Source organism: Stylophora pistillata, chromosome 13, assembly GCF_964205215.1.
Source record: "Stylophora pistillata chromosome 13, jaStyPist1.2, whole genome shotgun sequence".
NCBI classification, from domain to species: Eukaryota; Metazoa; Cnidaria; class Anthozoa; order Scleractinia; family Pocilloporidae; genus Stylophora; species Stylophora pistillata.
Window position 1 is genome coordinate 21,515,900 of NC_142531.1, and position 20,257 is coordinate 21,536,156.

At 39.3% G+C, this 20,257-nt stretch overlaps 2 protein-coding genes across 7 annotated transcripts; one reads left to right on the top strand and one right to left on the bottom strand.

Annotated features, from left to right (window-relative positions):
* Positions 1-319: 319 nt before the first annotated feature.
* LOC111329354 (uncharacterized) lies at positions 320-3,252 on the top strand. The gene is made up of 2 exons (XM_022934028.2): positions 320-500; positions 1,969-3,252. The coding sequence occupies exons 1-2, from the start codon at positions 398-400 to the stop codon at positions 2,532-2,534; spliced, it is 669 nt and encodes a 222-aa protein (XP_022789763.2). The 5' UTR covers positions 320-397; the 3' UTR covers positions 2,535-3,252.
* Positions 3,253-3,473: 221 nt separating this feature from the next.
* On the bottom strand, positions 3,474-20,234 carry LOC111329355 (transmembrane channel-like protein 7). 6 transcript variants are annotated; one of them, XM_088742708.1, is made up of 19 exons: positions 19,847-20,234; positions 19,361-19,432; positions 15,996-16,242; positions 15,703-15,769; positions 14,886-14,967; positions 14,173-14,540; positions 11,098-11,249; positions 10,674-10,824; positions 9,882-10,043; positions 9,232-9,413; positions 8,743-8,821; positions 8,206-8,303; positions 7,932-8,045; positions 7,733-7,808; positions 6,663-6,793; positions 5,941-5,973; positions 5,726-5,848; positions 4,802-4,880; positions 3,474-3,794 (listed from the first exon to the last, which is right to left on the bottom strand). In XM_088742708.1, exons 3-19 carry the CDS (start codon positions 16,157-16,159, stop codon positions 3,732-3,734), a joined length of 2,124 nt encoding a protein of 707 aa, XP_088598834.1. In that variant the 5' UTR covers positions 16,160-16,242; positions 19,361-19,432; positions 19,847-20,234; the 3' UTR covers positions 3,474-3,731. The 6 variants fall into 6 exon arrangements, with proteins under 6 accessions (XP_088598834.1, XP_022789768.1, XP_022789767.1 ...); XM_022934033.2 differs by having other exon boundaries at positions 15,996-16,248; XM_022934032.2 differs by having other exon boundaries at positions 19,361-20,234.
* Between the last annotated feature and the right edge of the window lie 23 nt (positions 20,235-20,257).

Here is a 20,257-nt window from a genome sequence, read left to right on the forward strand (position 1 = left end):
AGAGAAAGAATAAGACATATCTGTTTACATTCAGCGAGCATTTCACCGTCACAACTGATCTAACACGATGAAAAACATCTCTTCTAGCTGTACAAATCATTTTAAACTTAAAAAGTAATCATTTAAAAAAACTAATGGATCAAAAGTTGTTAAAAACTTATTCCTCACTTTTCCAAATGTTTTCGGAAAGTCTTTTATTGAACAATCTTGCAAATAGGACCCAATAACAGAAAACCTGGCACTTGTGTGCACAACAAGAAGAAAATTAAACTGATAGGAATTTTTGCAAGAAACTGTTAGTATCCTAGGAAACCAAAGACTACCCTCGACTTGAATATTTTTGTATGGCTCTAAGAATACGGCTTGAAAAGGTATCTTCACCTTTTGACCGAAAGCAATGGAAAAATCAGTCCTTTTCCTAATCACACTGGGAATTGTAACTGCATTTTATCCGCAACAAGCATATTCCGCCAGCGAAACAGCGAAGAGCACTTTTAGATGTAAGTTGATAATTCATAATCAATTGTTCTTTTATGATTATATACAAGTGTGCAGGACATTGCTTATACTAGGAAATACATGGGGCATGGAATTTTTTCTTTCAGTCTTCTCGATTATGCAACTGCAGATCAATCTGGGGTAGTAGCAATTGCAGAGGCAGTGGGTGAAAACAGGCGTTAGACTGCCCGGAATAAATCAATGAACACCTTTAGCACACCTCTATAATTCACAAATCAACGATTTCGGCTGAAACAGTATTCAAACTGCTTTTTTCCCCTAAAGCTTCGGTAGTCGTCGAGTACAATCGACTTGAATGCTACAAGCTTCGAATTACAGCCACGGAAATTGATTTCACAGTATCAAAATCATGATAAAAGCCTGTCTTTCAAAAGCGAATGAGTCGTACCCTTTCTCGTACGCTTGAAATCGTAAATCAGATAAGGAAAAGGATATCGGAAGGGAGTGAACAGAAAACATAAAGTTATATCTTTACCACAATTTTGTAAGAAACGGAAAGAAATGGTATAGATTACAGGAACTACATAATAATCACTTTTCTATTAGGTTTTTTTTTTTTCGGAGTATAATCTTTTGCAAAACTGAAGTCGGCAACTCTTTGCGTTTTCGAATACAAGAATAAATGTCACTTGATTTTTGTAGCTAGTTTTGTTAATTTTTAAAAAAAAATTGGTTTTTAAGCAGAACTCCTGTTATTTCCAAGAAGGAATAAGTAAAGGCTGGTGTAAGGCTAACTTACATCTTGTCCAAATAAATCAATCAGCCTGCATTCAGCGTTATAATCTCACGGCTCAGGGCCAATTCACTTTTTTATCTAGGGACAAGCCATTATCTATCACCTGAAGGGAGGACACGGTTTTCAGGGGGTACGGATAGGGATCAGTCGTCACCAACAAAGTATAAAGAGGGAGGGGAAAGAAAATTGTCCGCCAATAAGGGAGAATCATACGAATGCTACATAGCCATGGGGGAGGGGAAGGTTAGGTCAATTTCATTTTGATACTACCAAAATCCTCCGAACCCCTACCCCCCGCGATAAATAATAACCATTCCCAAAAATAGCGGAGATCCTTTATAATGCTTTTGATGGTGACAATTTTCGTTCTTTCAAATTAATTTGTCCGAAGTGTCGTCGTGTAAATACTTCTTCTGTCTGTACTTGTTAAGTTAAGTTGTAAATTTGTATATTTTAGAATGTTTCTGTGCGATTTAAATTATCTGAATTGTAGTTAGTCAGATCAGGGAAGGGATCTTTTTTCGGGATATTTCTTTCCGGGATGTTTTTTTTTTTTTTTTTACGGGGCTGGGAGTGGGTGTATTAACCAAGTAGGGGACTTATGTCCTATTGTTATGCAGCTGTACTTGTACTTGTACGAATCCATAAATAAAAAAATAAAAAAAAAAAACAAAAACAACTGTGGCAGTTCGAAAGCTTTTTTTCTTTTCCAGTTTTGTTGAACTTTTACCGGAGACCAGTCGTCAAAATCATAAAGAACTCCACAGCACATGAAGATATCCAAAAAAAATCCATAGATGATGCGGAGCTGAAACGAGACGAGATCCCAGAGCCTACAATAGCTTCCACTTTCAGTACAGCCACCATAAACTTTCCAATCAACAGATACATGGCGAATGTCATGTTTCAGTTGTTCGGCAAAGATGGTATTCTGGAAAAAGGTGGATTCGACAGAAATGGTTACATCCGTACGGATGCCTCAGCCTCGATCGTGCTCCTCGGTGGCTTCGGGAACAGATCCGAACTTTTACATGAGGTATTAAAAGCGCATGACACGCCTATTAACGCCGGAGCAATTACGTTGGTTGTACAGCTGTTTTTCAGTCCCGACGACTTTAATCGATTAACGAACTGGCTTCGGGAAGAAATTCGGGCCGGCTATGAGAACTTCGACGATCCGTGCTCTCCGATAGTTTGTATTAAGTTCGTCTGCTGTACGAAGATTGCTAATCCTATCTTAGGTCCAAAGTTCGGAACGATCCGAGTTGGTATCGATTAAGAGGAAACCGTAACAAGAGGACATACTTTTGGTATTTACAAAGCTAAGAAAATCGTTGTAAAGTGTAGTGTGTGAAGCAGAGTCAAGAAGAAGAGGTATAAACTAGATGGCAAGTCAAAATCATTTTAACCCAAGACAGACAGACAATAAGACAGACAGACAGACACAAAGACAATAAGACAGACAGACAGACACAAAGACAATAAGACAGACAGACAGACAGACAGACAATGACAGATAGACTGAAAGACAGACAGACAGACACAGACAAACCGACAGACATAAACAGACAGAAAGAGATAGACAGACACAGACTAACAGAGACAGACCGACAGACAGACAGACAGACAGACACAGACTAACAGACAGACAGACCGACAGACAGACAGACAGACAGAACTCATAAAAAGGGCGAATGTTCAACTAACTTTCCTTTACAGCTGCCCTCAATCTCAGGGAATCAACACCAGAAAACCTTTTCATGAATACGTACAGCTAATTTCATTCATGTTCAGGATGAAAAACTCATTGATTTAAAACCACACACAATTTAAACCCTCAGGTAGTAAGCCTTATTTTTTTTGGAGATTATTTAAAAATATAAAAAAAGAAATTTCGGTTTCACAACTAGCAATATTACTTCCAAAAGGGAAAAATATGCCTCGCAACAAATACTAGTGATGAAGATGGAACAATAAAGTAAACAGGAAATAGGTGACCACTGACAACTTTTGAAAATGTTTATCGAAGTATAAAAGAATCATCGACCTGAACTCCACCTATAAAAAACCGAGTAAATGAAGGCAGATCAGGTACAAAAAGAAATTCCATCACCTGAGGCTGGGAAGGGATTATTATCTTTCTTGTTTGCGCATATTTTGGGAATAATATGAAGTCATTCGTTAATCTCTTACGACTGAGAAAAATTGACAGTTAGAATTTCTATAACCAATAACCTATTTTATTTCAAATTACATTCATCTGATTACATGATACACCTGCAATCGAGGTGCCTCATTCCAAACCTTGACCTTTACAAGGATCCAAAAAGTTCATTGGTGCTATTTTTAATTTGCGTTGAAAAAAAAAACAAGAAAAAACAGGTATTACAAAAATATTGCAAGTGTCATCTACACATGATTTTTTATGCGTCCAATCTTCTTGAAAACGATGTCAAAGCGACGTCATCACTGTTCTTCAGCTCTTCTCTTCCGATTGGCTCGTGAACAACTGTAGAAGATACTTCTTGTCCCTGGATTCCTTTAGCACGGAGTAATAAGAATCTTTAGCAAGTTCAACTGATCAAAAAGGCCAACATTATGACATAAGCGTAATGTGATTTTATCTCAAGGCCCGTCATATACATAGTTAAGTATTTGCATGGGGCAAGGAGCGCTGTCAATTACAGATCTTAAGCCAATCAAATGAGGTCAGATGAAATTGCACCGAGGCTATAGGCAAGGTCAGTTTCTCTCCTGGTGCTTCTCGCCTTCATTTCCACCGTGTTAACATCCGAACACAGATTTTCGATACTGTAGAAGAAATTTCCCGCCCCCTCCCCAAGCTCCGGCCTTCTCTTCAGGCCTTTCGTTGCCTTTTTATACGTATTTGGCTCTTTGCCGATATTTAACCCCACCTTTGCTTAAGAGACTCCGTGATGTTTATAATATCAATGTTCTTGATGTCGGGTGAAATAAAAGCGTCACTACTGTGGCCAATTTATCCCACATTAGCAGTTATTATTTTTATCTCCCGTCACTCTCGTCAGCAAACTAGCGCGAGGTCACGCAGAGCTTCGGTCCCGTTTTAGTAGAGATACGCGGATTTCGTGATAAAAAGAATATTCCTATGTAACAAATAGAACCGAGTGTTTCTTTGAAATAGATATCACCTCGTAACTTGCTCATGGTTTTGGTGCCAGTGAGAACTGTTTTTCCAGCCTGGAGTCATAATTAAGGTCGTATCTCTGGATAGTAAGTGATAAAATGCTATTCGACAGCGGGTGTTTGTCGAAAATTTAACTTGCATTTCTGCAAAATATTCCATTAAAACCAAGCGAGACATTTGTGAATATTTCATCGAAACTTCTCCACAAATTAGAGTGTAATTTCGCCTTCTGCAATTCGAAGAGTTTTCATTTGCAGAAAATGCTCATATACAGTGTCTAGAAGGGACTGAATTTCAGGTTTTGTACTCTTCACAATCTTAAAGAATCTTAATTCTTTTTTGCAAGATAGAGAAACATACGCCTAAATGGGAAATATTACCATGGAAAGCTCTTCTCGAAGACCACTAATCATTCTTCGGTAAACCTTTGCTATGGCATAGAAGAAGTATAATCCAAGACTGCAAAAAAAAAAAAACAAAGCTATTTATCAGCAGTAACTAAGATATGCAGACTAGCTGGAATATTTGGCTGTTTAAAAATTCTCGAGGGATACCTCGCCGAGTCTAACCTCCGAGAATCTATTTTAAAGTACACCTAAACCCAGAATTTTTTTTTTCGCTTAACGAAATAAGCGTATTTTTTGGAGTATTTCTGTGCAAATTTTTTTTTTTATTTGCTCAAATCTTCAATTTTCTGTGCCCAGTCAAAATACGGAAAATCGGCCGCCATCTTGGCTCACGACCGAGTTTAAAGAAGAATGGTTCTAGCGGGTAATGTGACGTCAAATCGAGAACACGAAAGTCTGCATTTCACACATTTCACTTGTTTGGGAAGGTTGTTGTCGATATTGTCCGAAACATGCCGACTAAGTGTGTTGTAGGAGGATGTAGCAACGTGCGAAATTTGCAAGAGGGTATCGCGCTTCATACATTCCTCATACAACACACCTAGTCGGCATATTTCGGACAATATCGACGACAACCAACCCAAACAAGTGAAAATGTGTGAAATGCAGACTTTCGTGTTCTCGATTTGACGTCACATTACCCGCTAGAACCATTCTTCTTTAAACTCGGTCGTGAGCCAAGATGGCGGCCGATTTTCCGTATTTTGACTGGGCACAGAAAATTGAAGATTTGAGCAAATAAAAAAATTTATGCACAGAAATACTCCAAAAAATACGCTTATTTCGTGAAACGGAAAAAATTTTGGGTTTAGGTGCACTTTAAGGTGGGATTCGAAAAGTAGAAAAAAGTAAAAAGTGCTTCAAAAATGCCATAAAACCAAAATCACCAGCTCTTACCAAATGATGACCCCAAGAACAACAAGAAAGACAGGCGAGCCGAGAATTTGAAACGTGTCACGAAATCCAGCGGGAAGAATGGACACAGTCCAAGGAATGATGTCGTAAACTTCATTTAATCCTCTGAAAATCCATAAAAACAATTATCAGTCTTACAAAAACTTCAGCAAAATCGATTGTAGACGTTCGGCCAACCGAAAAAAATACAAACTCACCTAAATGGCCCATACAACTCTGACGGACGAATTCTGAAATGGAAACCAGACACAAGAGAATTTTGGTACCCCTGGATGATTACTGGCGAAACGGGATAAAAGCAAAAAGGATGATGAAAAAGAACTGGGTATCGTCGCCTTTGTCCCATAAATCCAAAAACAGCGGTCAAACATAGGGTATGCGCAAAAATATCGGCCGCGCACCAATTTAAAAATTTTAAGGAAAACACGACAAGCGACCGCTGTCACGCAAATAGTTTTCAAACACCACGACTTACTATCTCGTGTGGTTGTTTATAACTCTTGAAAGACAACTTGGCTATGACAACCCAAAAAAGCGCGAAACCTAGCCTATATAACGTTCGCAAATGCGCAGACGCTCAACCACTGCGTTTAAATCCAAAGACTTGATAGTTAGCATTGTATTTGTGTGCAGATAGATCCCGTTACCAATTGCTAAACACTTCTCATCCCTTTATCAAAAGAGCGTCTTCTAAGTATAGTTTTGGTTCGATAAAATTGCAGTAGCTTTAAAATCAAAAAAAAAAAAAAAGTTAGCAACTTTGAGGTGGAAAACACAGATGCATCGATATTTCCTAATCACCTACTGCAGCAGGTTTCGGTTAATACATCCACCTTGGCCTAAGTACGAATTTCTATATAAAAAAAAGAGCTATTTCACTTTACTTTCACTTTTGATTCTATTATGTTTAGCTTCTTACTGTGTAACTCCATAAGCCACAGCGGCCAGGCAGAGAAGGAAAGTCCCGAGCAAAAGAATCATGAAAAAATAATTTGACCTCCCAGCACGGTACGCCTTCTCCTCTGCTTTACAATTATAAAACACAGTCGCCTGAAAGAAATATAGACAAGCTGTTAAAAATCATTACCTATTGTTTCGTTTCGCCTGGGAGGCGTGCGCTAAGTCCGGTAATTTCTTAGAATTGCATAATTTTATCACTTAATTATTAATCAAGGTAACTGACGGGGATGTCTTAGCCCGTATTTAAAGTGTTATGATATACCAGGCCAATCTCGAATAATGAACCCAGTTTTTCCACCCAGTTATACCGCTAGGTACTCGGTTGCACCCCGCAAGAGCATGCTCCGGAGATGCAGGGGACACATGACTGGACGGAAAATGCGTGCACTGTAAGTACCTTCTGTTGTCCCATACAAAGCTTTAGAAAAGTTTTCTAAGGCTTTGTATGGGACAACGGGAGGTACTTACAGTGTACACATTTTCCGTCCTGTCATGCACAAGAAGGTGATTCTATGGATCGAGATCGTTCTTCCCTATCGTGTGCCGAAGTGTACCGCTAAAGAAGCGGTCCCTTTAGTCCCATTAGGGCGTGCAAACAGGGGCTCCCCTCAAGGTGGTCCTCGGATTCAAGGAATTAGCTATCATGTTGTAATTTTAAAACATCTGATTGAATACAACACGAAAGGCAATCCTGAGTGCAGTCTCCAAGATTCTAGTTCCAGGCGCACACTTGGTAAAACGGAGTGCGACATTAACTGGCGCAATTAATCTCGTACCCAGGTCCTACTGGGTAACTGTAAAACTTACAACCGCTTGGCCGTGAAAGGTATAGGTAGAGACTGGCGCAATAGCAGTGGCGGAGGGAGGTCTGGGTCTCTTTGCGCAATGTTCATCACCCGTCTCGATCCAAACCTTCCTTGTTGTTTTGATCCCCCACTAGTGTCCCGCCGTTTACTATTGTTCTCCATTCTGAAAAAAAAGCGACTGGTGGAGACTACAGTTAAGAGGATAAATTGTCCTCCTTCTTACCTTTTTGGCGTAGAAAGTAATTGGTAGCTTGATAATGGCCATGAGGGGTAGAAATGGACTGTACCACGTACCAATCCTACAAATAATGTAACTCTAAAATAATTCTGAACACTCACTGCAACAGGCAGATATCAATGTTAAATCAAAGCTGACGACATTTCGCTTAATTTTGAAGCTACACACCGTGTACATTACTTACCATATTAGCGCCTGACTATAAACAAGTTCAAGCACGTTAACTGGAATAAAAAACTCGGGGCGGCCAATTTTTCTTCCCAAGTCACATCCTAAACTAACGTGATCAGCAAATAACCTGAAAAAAAAAAAAAAAAAAAAACATTATCGGTCAGAAACAAAGCCTTAGGCCAACCATGTAGAAAAAGTAACTTAATGAAAAAGCAAAGAATGAATTGCAAATGCACGTTTTGAATATCAACAAATAAAGATATACAAATTTTTGCTTGCTTTATCACCTTCGAGGTGTTTGAACAGCGATTATGACCAACAGTGTCACGAAAAAGTCTGTCCACACCAACTTATACATTTCTGCGGCGATGGCATTCTCCCAGCACTATTGGACATAAAAAAGCAACAAGTTAGACCGACAAGAAAAGCCACTCTGAGTTACAGACAGTCAGATCGACAGGCGGTCAGACAAAGACACAAAACAGACAGACGGACGGACGGACAGACAAAGAAACAGATAAACCAGACAGACAGACCGACAAAACTGACAGGTGGACAGACAGACAGACCGACAAAACTGACAGGTGGACAGACAGACAGACCGACAAAACTGACAGGTGGACAAACAGACAGACACACAGACAGACGAACAGACGGGCAGTCGGAAAGATAGATAGACATGCGGACAGACGGATAGAGAGACAGTCAGATGAGCCAAAGACAGTCAGACGAACCAAAGACAGTCAGACGAACCAAACAGACTGACTTAGGAAACTCACTTAGCTTGGACAAGTGAATTATACAGCCACTAACTCTTTACCTACCAACATACAGGTCTTCTTAATTCTGTTGTATAAAGAGAGAATGAGGACCGCCACCGAAGCCAACTTTAACAGAACCGTTCTGAAAACATTTGAACATAAGTGAAGATGTTAATCAAGGAATTAATCACATTTGCGACTGCGTTAGATAACATCCGAAAAGATCGAAGTTTTCTCTGATAAAGGGCTAACGCTGGAAATGTTAGCTATAGTAAATCTTTAAGGTGGCTTATTCACATCAACTCAGTTGACAGAATCAAATTATCCTTTTAAATGTCCTACGTATTCCACAGGTTATTCGGATTTAAATTAACTTTTCATCTGCGCCAATGCAGGAAACAAAGATGATTCGGCACCTAGGCTAATGGCGTTCTTCCATACAGAAAGTAGAGCGAAATGCGATACATGTATTTTGCTCTCTCTTTTTTTTTTTTTGGTTTTCGTTTAAAAAAAAAAACCCATCAAACATCATTTGGCACATGCACCACATACCTGGCCAGGTCTACGTTGACTCTGACTCGCGGGTTCCATTCCTCCAGGCGAGAGAAGAAGAAAAAGATGGTAGGAACAATGAATCCCAAGGTGGAGAGGGTGATTGGTGAAGCGTAACTCTTCGCCAACTGAATGAAATCTGTCATAAGCGACGCCTTGATATCAGCATCATCTTGGGAAGTCTGCACCAAGAAACAAAAATAAAAGTGGTTCCTTAGAAGTGTGAGGATTGAATCTTGTGGCGAGTATCTTGCATGATGTAATCATACATAACCTGTTAAGAAACTCGTCTCTTCTCTCGCTAGACAGTATAGCAGGAAACAAACATTTTTCCTTTCGATTGAAGAAATGCTGAAAACAGTATGAAGAATGAAGACTTCTCGGTTCTCATTTCTGGCGCATGCAATCTTTCTTACAGGATGTGTCCAGACAATCTGTGCAATCGCATTAAAGAGGCAAATTGTGTGGGAGAAAAGGTGGTGTTACACGGAATTCAATAAACTTTTCAGGCGCGTGCCCAACAAAATTGCAAAATTAGGGAAAAACTTGCCTAGTGCAACAGGGCCTCAACTGACTTTAAGGAAAACACGATGTTGTATTGTCGTTGTGATTGTATACACGCACAGGATTAAAGTAGCACCACATCCTACCTCTATAGACATCTGAGAGGTCATGAAAATCAAGTAAGCTGATAGAACTGAGAGTCCGAGCACCAGCAGATTCACCATAACTCGTACTGCGTACAATTTGTATTTCTCCTTCTTCGTTCTGTTGGCCAGATTTGCGAGTCTGAGGTCTTCTTCTATACTGGCCTGAAAAAAGGTGGACATAACAAAGTGAATTTTTGGAAAAGAAGAATACATGTGCTTTCATTTAAACAATAACTCTGTTGTTGGTAAAAGGGTAGACTTAGATGTAAATATTGAGTGGTAAATTTGTGCCATTTTAAGGGGTAAAGTAATTAATTCAACTGTCGAGTGTCGCTTGTCGGGAATCGAGAGTCAAGAGTCGAGAAGCGATGAAAGAAAAACGACAAACGACAAACGAGAATGGAGGGTAAGGAGTCAAGAAACGAGAAACGACAATGGAGGGTGGAGAGTCGAGAAACGAGAAACGAGAATCGAGAAACGTTAATCAAAAACAGGGAAACGAGAGTCAGCTCGACTCTGGATACTCGATGCCTGTGAACATCCTTCATCCGATGAAATGTTGTAGAATATTGGCGCCGACTAAGGTGTTACACGAATCACAGATATGGCAATCAATACGAGATTCACAGAACCAGAATTGGTTGCTATATTGCGCAAGTTACGGAGAGACATTTACTAAGGATTGTAACTGCTTTCTAATGTTGATACATTCTTATAAATGGCTATACAACACTAAACTGAAAACGATCTGATAAAAGGTTGAATTCGTGGCGATTAAGAAACAAACCTCACCTCGATTTCTTTAACGAATCTCATAATCTGCAGCTTTGCTGCAGCTTCTTCTTCGATACACATATCCCATCCACCAAACACTTTATTGGAGTAAGTTTGGTAATATTTACTGCCTTCCTTCACGTAGCTCTCCTCAAATATCCGCGAAGCACTGGTAACATAAATGCCAGGAAAAGCTTTCTTAAGGTTTAACCATGTGTATAAATTGTCTCAGAAAACAACGTACACCGCAAACAGTCTCCTATTGACCCCTCTTAAGACCAAACATCCCCAGGTGCGTAGGAAACGAGCACCAACTAAAGAGGCTCATGACTGGTTGACAAATCCTCCTTGTCAGTACGTTAGGAAATATATGGAGGACAGTGTAAAGAATGTGTATACTCGTGTAAGGATGTCAAAGGTTTAAGACTGAATCCTCTCTTACCTCCATAATATTGAGAGTAAAATCACCACAAAGCATATGCAGCCAACCAAAAAATAAGCCAGCGGCATGTTGTAGAAAGTTTTTTCGCTACCTATTACCAAGACGTTGTTGGAGTAGCTTCCATAAAACATGTACGTTGTATTTATCCATCCCTATGGTTAAAAAAAAAAAGGAAATCTCTTAGAGCAATTCTAACATGTATGTTAGTAGTAGCTGTTAGCTAATTTGAAATTCAGATGGATGAAGGATCGTTTACAATGCATGGAGTTTCTTACTTAAACGACAAATAATACTATTCAAGAATCCTTACGCAGTGAGAATTATTAATTCAAAATGGTTGCTATATTCACAAATTCAATAGGACTTATGCGCGATGACGTCAAAACATTTTCTCGCAGCGTCAAAACGAGGCTTGGTGGTGATCGTTTCGCATGTTTTGTTGGTATTTTGAGAAATAATCAATTCCCCTCGTCTGTGTTTTTCACTTTTTGTTCGAAATGCCTCAATGGTGTAATGCCTAGGGCTGTACAACCTCTTCAGACATGAAAATCAAAAAGTCCTGGCATCGCTGACCGCAGGAGAACGAAGAACTGCTTTCGAAATGGCTTGCAAAAATTCGGCGAACAAACACGCCAGTTGATGAGCACTCGAGGCTATGTGGCGACCACTTTGAAGCCGACTGTCTTAGGAAAATCCCGGGTTCCTAGCTTGTCAACTTGAAACCGGGGTCAATTCCCACAAAGTTTTGCTTTGTACAAGAAAAAACACCGAGGAAACCTTCATCAGAGCGAAAATCGGTCGAACGAAAGCAGCCGACTTCGTACGAAAACACAGCGTCGGACGATTTGCCAGAAACATGCGATGGCTTTGAAAGTAACAGCATTGTCTGGATCAATAAGGTCCTTATCGAGAGCACTATTTCTATAATTTTGAACTCTGAAAGGGACAGTTGATTTCTTTTAGTTTGATCATCCAACGTAAAATACCGGTATGCCGGGGAAATAAGCTATTCACGTGTATTTTACCTTTCGACCAAGGATCGCTTCGTTCCGCTCAATTTCGCTCCTTTCCTGCAGGAAAGCCATCTCTTTAACGCAGGAATAGTCAGTTGACTAGGGGTGTTCACTCTTAAGGAAGCTCCGTCGATATAATTCTCAGAAAAAGTGATTTTAGGCGAATTGCCTAAAGCCATGTCCGATGTGACATATTTTTTTCTGAAATTCCCACGAAACCATCACCAATGTTGTCACTTTCAAAGCCATCACATGTTTCTGGCAGATCGTCCGACGCTGCGTTTACGTACGAACTCGGCTACTTTCGTTCGACCGATTTTCGCTCTGATGGAGGTTTCCTCGGTGTTTTTTTCTTGCACAAAGCAAAACTTTGTGGGAATAGACCCTGGTTTTAAGTTGACAAGCAAAGAACCCGGGATTTTCCTAAAACAGTCGGCTTCAGAGTGGTCGCCACATAGCCTCGAGTGCTTGTTCGCCGAATTTTTGCAAGCCATTTTGAAAGCAGTTCTTTGTTCTCGTGTGGTAAGCGATGCCAGGACTTTTTGATTTTCATGTCTGAAGAGTTTGTACAGCCCTAGGCAATACACCATTGAGGCATTTCGAACAAAAAGTTAAAAAAACAGACAAGGGGAATTGATTCTTTCTCTAAACACCAACAAAACACGCGAAGCGATAACCACCAAGCCTCGGTTTGACGCTGCGAGAAATTGTTTTGACGTCATCGCGCATAAGTCCTACTGCTTAGTGGTTTAGAATAGCTAAAAAGGGAAAGTCTGTAATCGACCCCAGCGCCCCACTTAGCGGAAACTTATCCCGGTTTGGCCGTAGCATGAAGAGACTAGAAGTATTTACTACTACTCACTGGATGGGATGCTAGTCCATCGTAAGTTTACCCCCCCCCCAGAGATTCATCGCCCCCCCCCCCCCAGAGTTTTCATCAGGCTTCCCTAATAATTCGCCAGTACCAATTTACACTCCTGGGTTGTGAAAGGCGCACGAACTCAACACACTTACCCGGCCAGGGGCCTGTTTCTGTAAAGTCCCAGTCTCTTAACGGGCCCATAAAGCTGTTACGTTTTCATTCAAGATGGGGATTTCAAACGTCTTGAAAATAGGCTTTTATAGATTATGCTAGCATAGTTTTTGGCATAATTGGAGCAAACTGGCATAATTTCTGCCAAGTTGCAATGCTAGCATAATTCGCATATTTTGATAATTATCGGATCACTTTTGATGCTACAATTTAGTCATTGTTCATCTCTGCTCCCAAGCACTTGGTGACGTTGTTCGATGTTTTAAGTTTTAGTTCAAGTAGTAGCATTTGTAGTTCACTGTGAATCACTGAGAAGCGTCTGAAACGGCCTGAGCCCGGGTCTGGGGTGCACCGGAACCGGAAGTAACATTGAAGGCCATGTAGAGTCCAGTACTAGTGTGCATGTTAACATGAACCACATGTTTATTTGAATTTCACTGTGGATTTGTTGCGTTTCTTTCTTGTAGACCAACGGCTTCTAATTAAAAAATGTATTTGTTGGACTTATTTGCAATTTTTTCAAAGAGCATAATTTTGAAAAAAGGGGCATAATTTGGAAAAAAAGAGCATAATTTTAGCATCGCCAAAAAAAGCAATGCTAGTAGCATAATATGCTACTTTTACTAGCATAATCTAGCACAACCCACAATTCCTCTACTCGCTCCGACGAAGGGCTAACGAAACGTGAGCTTTTGGAATCGTTACGGCGGCCAATTTACCACTTCAACTTTGTTGATATATCCAAATTATTTCGTTACTCCCACCGACGCAGCCCCAAACAGTTTCTTTGGAAACTATCAGCCTTTAATCTATAAAGGCCTACTTGAAATTGATACAATAAAACTATCAGCTAAAGAAACAAAAAGGACTGATTTGCGTGCCAGAACCTGCTTTTCTATCCTTTAAATTCTGATTTTGAAACATGGCTGTGGGCCCGTTAAAGTTACCGGGCTTTCGAGAAACGGGCCTCAGGTCTCGAACCCAGACCTCTCTCTCTCCGCTAACCATAATTAGGAGTCCCATACTTACGATGCCAGAAATAAAGTCAGACAGAAGCTGCGGGAAAGGCTTGTTTGTATACGAGGAATAGTTATAGGGCTTCACCAAATTACACTTAAGATCATCATCTTCTCCGCTATTCTTCAGCAAAACGTCCCTCTTCTTTCTTGCTGGCGAAGATGCTGTTGCATTAGTTGGAACAACCGTGAACGAGCTTGAGGAGTTTGAAGTAAAAGAAGACGCGTTTTGCGGAGGCAATGTTAATGGGAGTTCCTCTCCTGAACTGAGGGCTTGTGGAACGATCACAAAACACAGCGTTAGAACGAAGATGTAAATGTTTAACCAAAGAAGCCACTTGAGAAATGTGAAATATGATAAAACACCATTTCCGAATGATCCTGTAAAATAACACACAAAAAACATCTAAATTAAAAAAAAGTCAGTGTTGTGCCAGTCGAAAAAAGTGCCTCGTGGGGTGAAATTTTGTATGAGACTCGGTTTGGGATTGGCAACTCTGTTTTGTTTTGTTATTTCCCTTTTTGCTTTTCGTGATGACTTTGGACTAAAAAACCTCTACAAAAAATGTCGCGGTCCCCTTTCACCCGTAATTTCCCCAATCTCAAACATTTTGTAAGAAACAATTAAAAACAGACAGATTAAAACTAAAGCTGAAAGTGATGGTCCCATAGTTCCAGAAATCTATTTGATAATGCCAGAAGCTGAACTGGTTTTTGTGAACGCACCTTCTATTTCCTTGAAGTGTCCTCTCCACAACTCATACGAGTTTATGAACTCCTTGCAGCTTTCGTAGCATTGTTTGAACGTCTAACAAAAAAAATTTACTCGTGCTTATTTACAGCAAATTACACTCGAAGTAATGTTATACCCTATACCTATGACGTTCTCCACATGCGTTCTCCATTGGAAAGACCAGACGAATTCGAGCGCCTTTCCTTAGACACACCCAACGACAAAAGAGCTTTCAACGTAGCTGTTTGCTTAACACACTTTTTTGAATTTCATTGAAATTCGGTTAGACTGTTTTCTAACCGACTTTTACAAGATAGATTCCATTCACAATCGAATTGAAGATTCAATTATTTCCTATCTATGAGACAACCTCGTTTAACTGACCACCCCTTTAGTAACGACCTAACATTCAGGGTCGAGAAGTTGTCGTGGTAACCAGGCGCCACAATATGTATGTAAAAGAAATATACAAAAACCAACGAAACAATCACAGAATACAGTTACAATACAAATAATCTGATAACAATATTGCCATTCATCTCAGAATAATTCTGAAAAAGATTAAGCAGAACCACGTATGCCCGCCCACTTAGCTCGACGAGATTAAAGGACGGCTGCGAATAAGACCACAGTCAAGTCACTACAGCCACAGCCAATTGGCACGAATTGTTTTCTATTTCTATTTAAAAAAATTCCCTCTAGATAAAAGGGATTTGATGTGAAAAACAAATTTAAGCATTCTGGGCTTAATAGCATTGAATAAATGTTGCCTCTCCATCTCAGCAAAGTACGTGTACAACAGCAACTTACCATAGAAATTCGAAGTCGCAATTCTGTAAAAGAGGAAAGCCCTTGCAATCCATTTGTATCTGGGGTGCTTCCGAAAAAGCAAGAGCGGAAAAGAAACAAACGATTTTAAACCTACACAATCTTTTATACAGACTTCACCCAATAAAAAGTACATTTTTTTAATCCTAAATGGGGTTTGCGAACATCAAAACAGGGTTTGTGGTCTTTTAATGACCTCTAGTAGCGTAAGAACCTAAGGTTCTCTGCAAATATATTTTAACTGTAACTGTCTCTCTTTCAAGTTATTTTTCTACCTTCTCTTCCTCAGCTTCATAAGACGCACAGTTAATGGCTCAGTTTGCTCAAACTTTCCTTTCCGTGATCTCATTACTTCACTCTCCTCCATATCCAAGACATCAGAGTCTTCACTCTTCACGGCTTCGTAAGCGTGTTCTTTTGACCGCTCTCTATCCTTCATCTTTTTCCTGGTGTGTCGCTTCCAACGCGAAAGCTGACGACTTGGTAGATTTTTTAAAAGGTCCAACTTCTTAGAGTCGGGATCTTCAACTGAACAAGAAAAAAATAATAATAATAAGTTCTTGCGATGATATTCGGTCGTTAATGTATACTAGTTGGACTTAAACAGGTTTTAAATTTCAAATACTGCGGAACTTGGACAAATATCTAAGCAACCTGCCCGTTGCTTCGAACATTGCGATTCCGGCCCATCCCTCTCTCCTTTATTACAATCTTCCACCTTCCCTCCCTCCCTCAGTCCATCTGGGTTGATTTCTGTTCTACCTTTTCGTTTAATCATTCAAATATTTCTTTTTCTTTTTCCTTTTGTCGTTGATTTTTTTTTTTTTTTTTTTTTGTCCTTTCATTTGTACTTAGTTTGTTTTGGCAAGCTTTTTTTGGTATTCTTGACCGCCGGTTTGGTTATTCTCTTAATATATAAATAGTCAATGTTTAAAATGGATAAGATTTCCAGGCGATAAGTATTTTCGTTTTTTATCTATTTTTCATTCTTTTTGGCGAAATTTACCTCCATCGCGAACGGTGGCAAAATTTGAACCGGAAAATGAATAAACATCGTCTTGAAGAAAATATCAAGTGTCATGTAATATGCAATTACCCGATTAACGAGCCTTTAAAATGTTAATAATTTGAATATATCAACAAAGTTGAAATGGTAAGTTAAATTGATGAAAAAACGTTCCTCCTTCCCTTGTACGTATAATCGTCTTATCAAAGAGTAATTTATGTATAGTCGGCAATAAGTAGTTTCATCTTCCGATAAGTCACTGAAATTCCTTTAATGAGCATCCAGTCAAACTAAGTCATTTGTCGGTTTCTTGTAGGATAGTAGTGGGTGCGTCGAACCGGAAAGAACCAAAACATCTAAACATACAAGTTAAAGGTGAATGAATTAGGAAGCGCCCTGAACAATCACTTAAAAAGGTATAAAACTCAAAGTCTGTCATAACTTATGAAATTATATGGCTATTATTGTTGAGACATCTAAATATAACTTAGTCTCGCAATTTCAGGAGTTGATAATTCCACTTTAAAGCGTTCTGAAATCAACCCCCGTGAACTCCTCGTTCTGAGATAGCGAGCGCACATAATTAACCGACATCAACAAAACGGTTACTGTTTTCTAGAGCATTTTACGTACCATAATCCATCGTTAATTGTGTCTCGGGCCCGCTTGGAAATTCACGGCTCGTTTCCTTTGAAGTCTCGTCCATTCGAAGGTCTATGTTATTAATATTTACGTGGTTTTTGGGTGACAATTGTTTGTAAAAGCTGCCCTACTGACAGTTTGTATTTGCTAGACCCTCTCCGTCTTTGGCACCAAAAAAGTCAATCGAAAAGTATGAGAGCATCTCGCACAAATTTGCACGCAAACAGACAACTTGAGCAAGCAACGTAGAGAACTTATTCATCCCACATGAAAATTTTTAATTGAGACACAATTTACATAACATTTTTCCGGGTAAGATGCAAACGCCAATTGGCGTTTTCGCATCATTGAAGTAAACAACTAAAGGCTCATTCTTAAAGGTATCTATGACAAAAACATTGAAAAAAGCCATTTTGATTGGCATCAGATGGAGTTGATTTGCGCAACAATGTTGCGGAAACCCGCCTAGCATTAAATTCGAAAATTTTGTTCAACGTAACGACAAAGAGCTGCGAAAAAAATTCAACACGAGCGAAAACTAAGAATTATCACCAATCAACGCAATTTCCCAGAGAAGCACAAAGTATAATTATTATAATGTCTTATTGGCCGAACCAAACTTCCAAATAGAAATTCAAAACTGACCTTAAAAAAAGGTTTAAAAACGCGTTTTGCCCTTTTAATTGTTTACTGAATATTCTACAACAATTATTCAACGAGAAATATATACCGTTGCCAAGCTTCCACAATCGTTTAAAAGAATTCAAGAAAATTATGCCAGAAATTTTCACACTTGGACATTTTGCCGACCATTCTTCGCTTACAGCGAAAGCTAAACTCTTGTAGCCATAGCAATTTCTTTTGAAACAAATTATTTTTACCGCGATCAAAAACATTGGTTGTTGTCGTCAAAATAAAACAGACCTTAAGCAAACCAAGACGGCGACAGCAACGAGGAATTGGTACAACAAATGATGTAATTGGCAGAACAATCGCCAGCACGTGCTTTTTATAACTTTGTGCATTTCTTAGCCGTCCAAGCACAACAACGTGAAATCACCAAAATTTGCGTCGTCTGCAAATGGAAACCGCGACGGCAAATTAACTTAATTTCCATATGAAACTCAAAGCTACTTATATACATTATGCTGAAGAGGAGGTGCGACGCCGTAAGAAGCGGTAAACACATGCAGCCAATTTCGAAATTCTAACTAAAAATAGAAATTCATTTTCTAATAGACGTCTTGCTTCGCGTTGCCGTCCTGACTGCTTAAGGTCCCTAAAATTTGTGTTCAGTAACTGAAGCTCGCCATCAACTAAGTTGAGAGTGAGTAAAACTATTACGATTGCATACCTGCCTGTGACTAATTATCTGTTCCGATCGCTCAGAAGTTGTTGCCACGGCTGGTGTTTTAGATCTCCAAATTTTGAGAGCTGAGCTTCTTTTTTTATTTTATTTTATTTTATTTTTTTTGGAAGTAACTAAGTTTTATTTGTTCACATCAGATGGTTATTACTAGGCTGGCTTGCAAAAAGCGAAGAGCTAATCGCGGCAAGCCAGACAGTTGACAAATAATTTTACACAATTTTATACAGTTCTTCGAGGAAACCCTTGTATTATTAGTGATTGAAATCACCGTAACTGAAAACTGTCACAGGAAACTTAAACCAGTTGACGCACCCATCAAGAACAAGGATGGGGACAGAATTTCTCCTTACAATATTAACACAATATCAAGCAGACAAGTAATGAGAATAGAAAAAAACATCAACGAGGGGATCATTAGTTGATCCAATACCAAATTCTCATAAGAGTTGTATGGCAGACGGTTAGAAGAATTAGTAAAGAGATCAAGGGTTAACGGTACGGAAAAGGAATTTGTTTGATCAAGTGCGTTTTTGATGAGGTTGTTATCTCAGTAATACAGCTACATCTACTACTGAGTAAATTTAAAGATAAGCACCGAAAATGAAGAAAACAAATAGAAATACCTTTTGAGTACTACGGCGTAGATAGTTTCTTCAAAACGATTTATTGTAGAGTCCTGTGCGACAGCCAGTAAGCTTTGAAAAAAAAACGTTAAAGATGGATTTTTAAAAGCATCAAAGGTTCAAACTGGAGTCAAACTAATCATAAATGAAAATTAAATCGTTCATCTCACAATCAAAATTATCAATTGCAAAGTTAGGTCATCAGTTAAGGATGGCGACGTTTCAACGGCTGTACTGCTGGCTTCAGTCTGGCGATGTGGTTGCTTGGATGACTTCGTTTCGCTATTTACGATAGGGATGGTTGGGTGCTATTGGTTTATTTCTCGTGCTCTCATTGGTGCATTTTGACTTTCATTGTTAATCAGACGACTAGACGTTTTCCATCACAATCCAAATTTTTTTTCTCGTTATTTTCGTAATACAGAAAATACATGAGATGCTGAGCCAATGGAGAAATAAAAACGTTCACAAAGAAAGTATACTCACCAAAATCGATGCACAATGTGTCAAGTACTGTTCTTGGTTTAATGCGCCACTGCAACAATCTCATCATTGCATCTCGATCCATTCTTGTTTTCATCCTTTTTTTTTTTAGCGCATTTCACTTTCAATATACGCCCTTTTAACAAACTCGTCAAAGACGAATTACTGAGCATCGAGTTGCGATCAGGGCATTGCCAAAGGGTTGACCTAGTCCCGGAAAATGCTTGCAGTTTGGCCGAAAGCTAACCGACAGTTGACCTACTGTTGACTGACTGTCACTCCATAGCAGTTCGACAGTAATCCAAGTCTTGCTGACTATTGGCAATCTACAGGCATACAAGATCCATATAGTCTACGATAAATTTCGTCAAATTTCGGACAATTCCGTCTATTTTCGTGTGGTCCCGTCCATTT

Excerpts from the sequence above, each read along its gene's own strand:
- LOC111329354 (XM_022934028.2), top strand. The coding sequence starts at position 398 with ATGGAAAAATCAGTCCTTTTCCTAATCACACTGGGAATTGTAACTGCA. Across the intron at positions 501-1,968 it reads AGCGAAGAGCACTTTTAGAT|TTTTGTTGAACTTTTACCGG; the intron begins GTAAGTTGATAA and ends TTTCTTTTCCAG.
- LOC111329355 (XM_022934029.2), bottom strand. The coding sequence starts at position 17,432 with ATGGACGAGACTTCAAAGGAAACGAGCCGTGAATTTCCAAGCGGGCCC. Across the intron at positions 15,770-15,995 it reads ATGAAGCTGAGGAAGAGAAG|CACCCCAGATACAAATGGAT; the intron begins GTAGAAAAATAA and ends CTTTTTCGGAAG. Across the intron at positions 5,974-6,662 it reads GTGGCTTATGGAGTTACACA|AATTCGTCCGTCAGAGTTGT; the intron begins GTAAGAAGCTAA and ends TTTCCATTTCAG.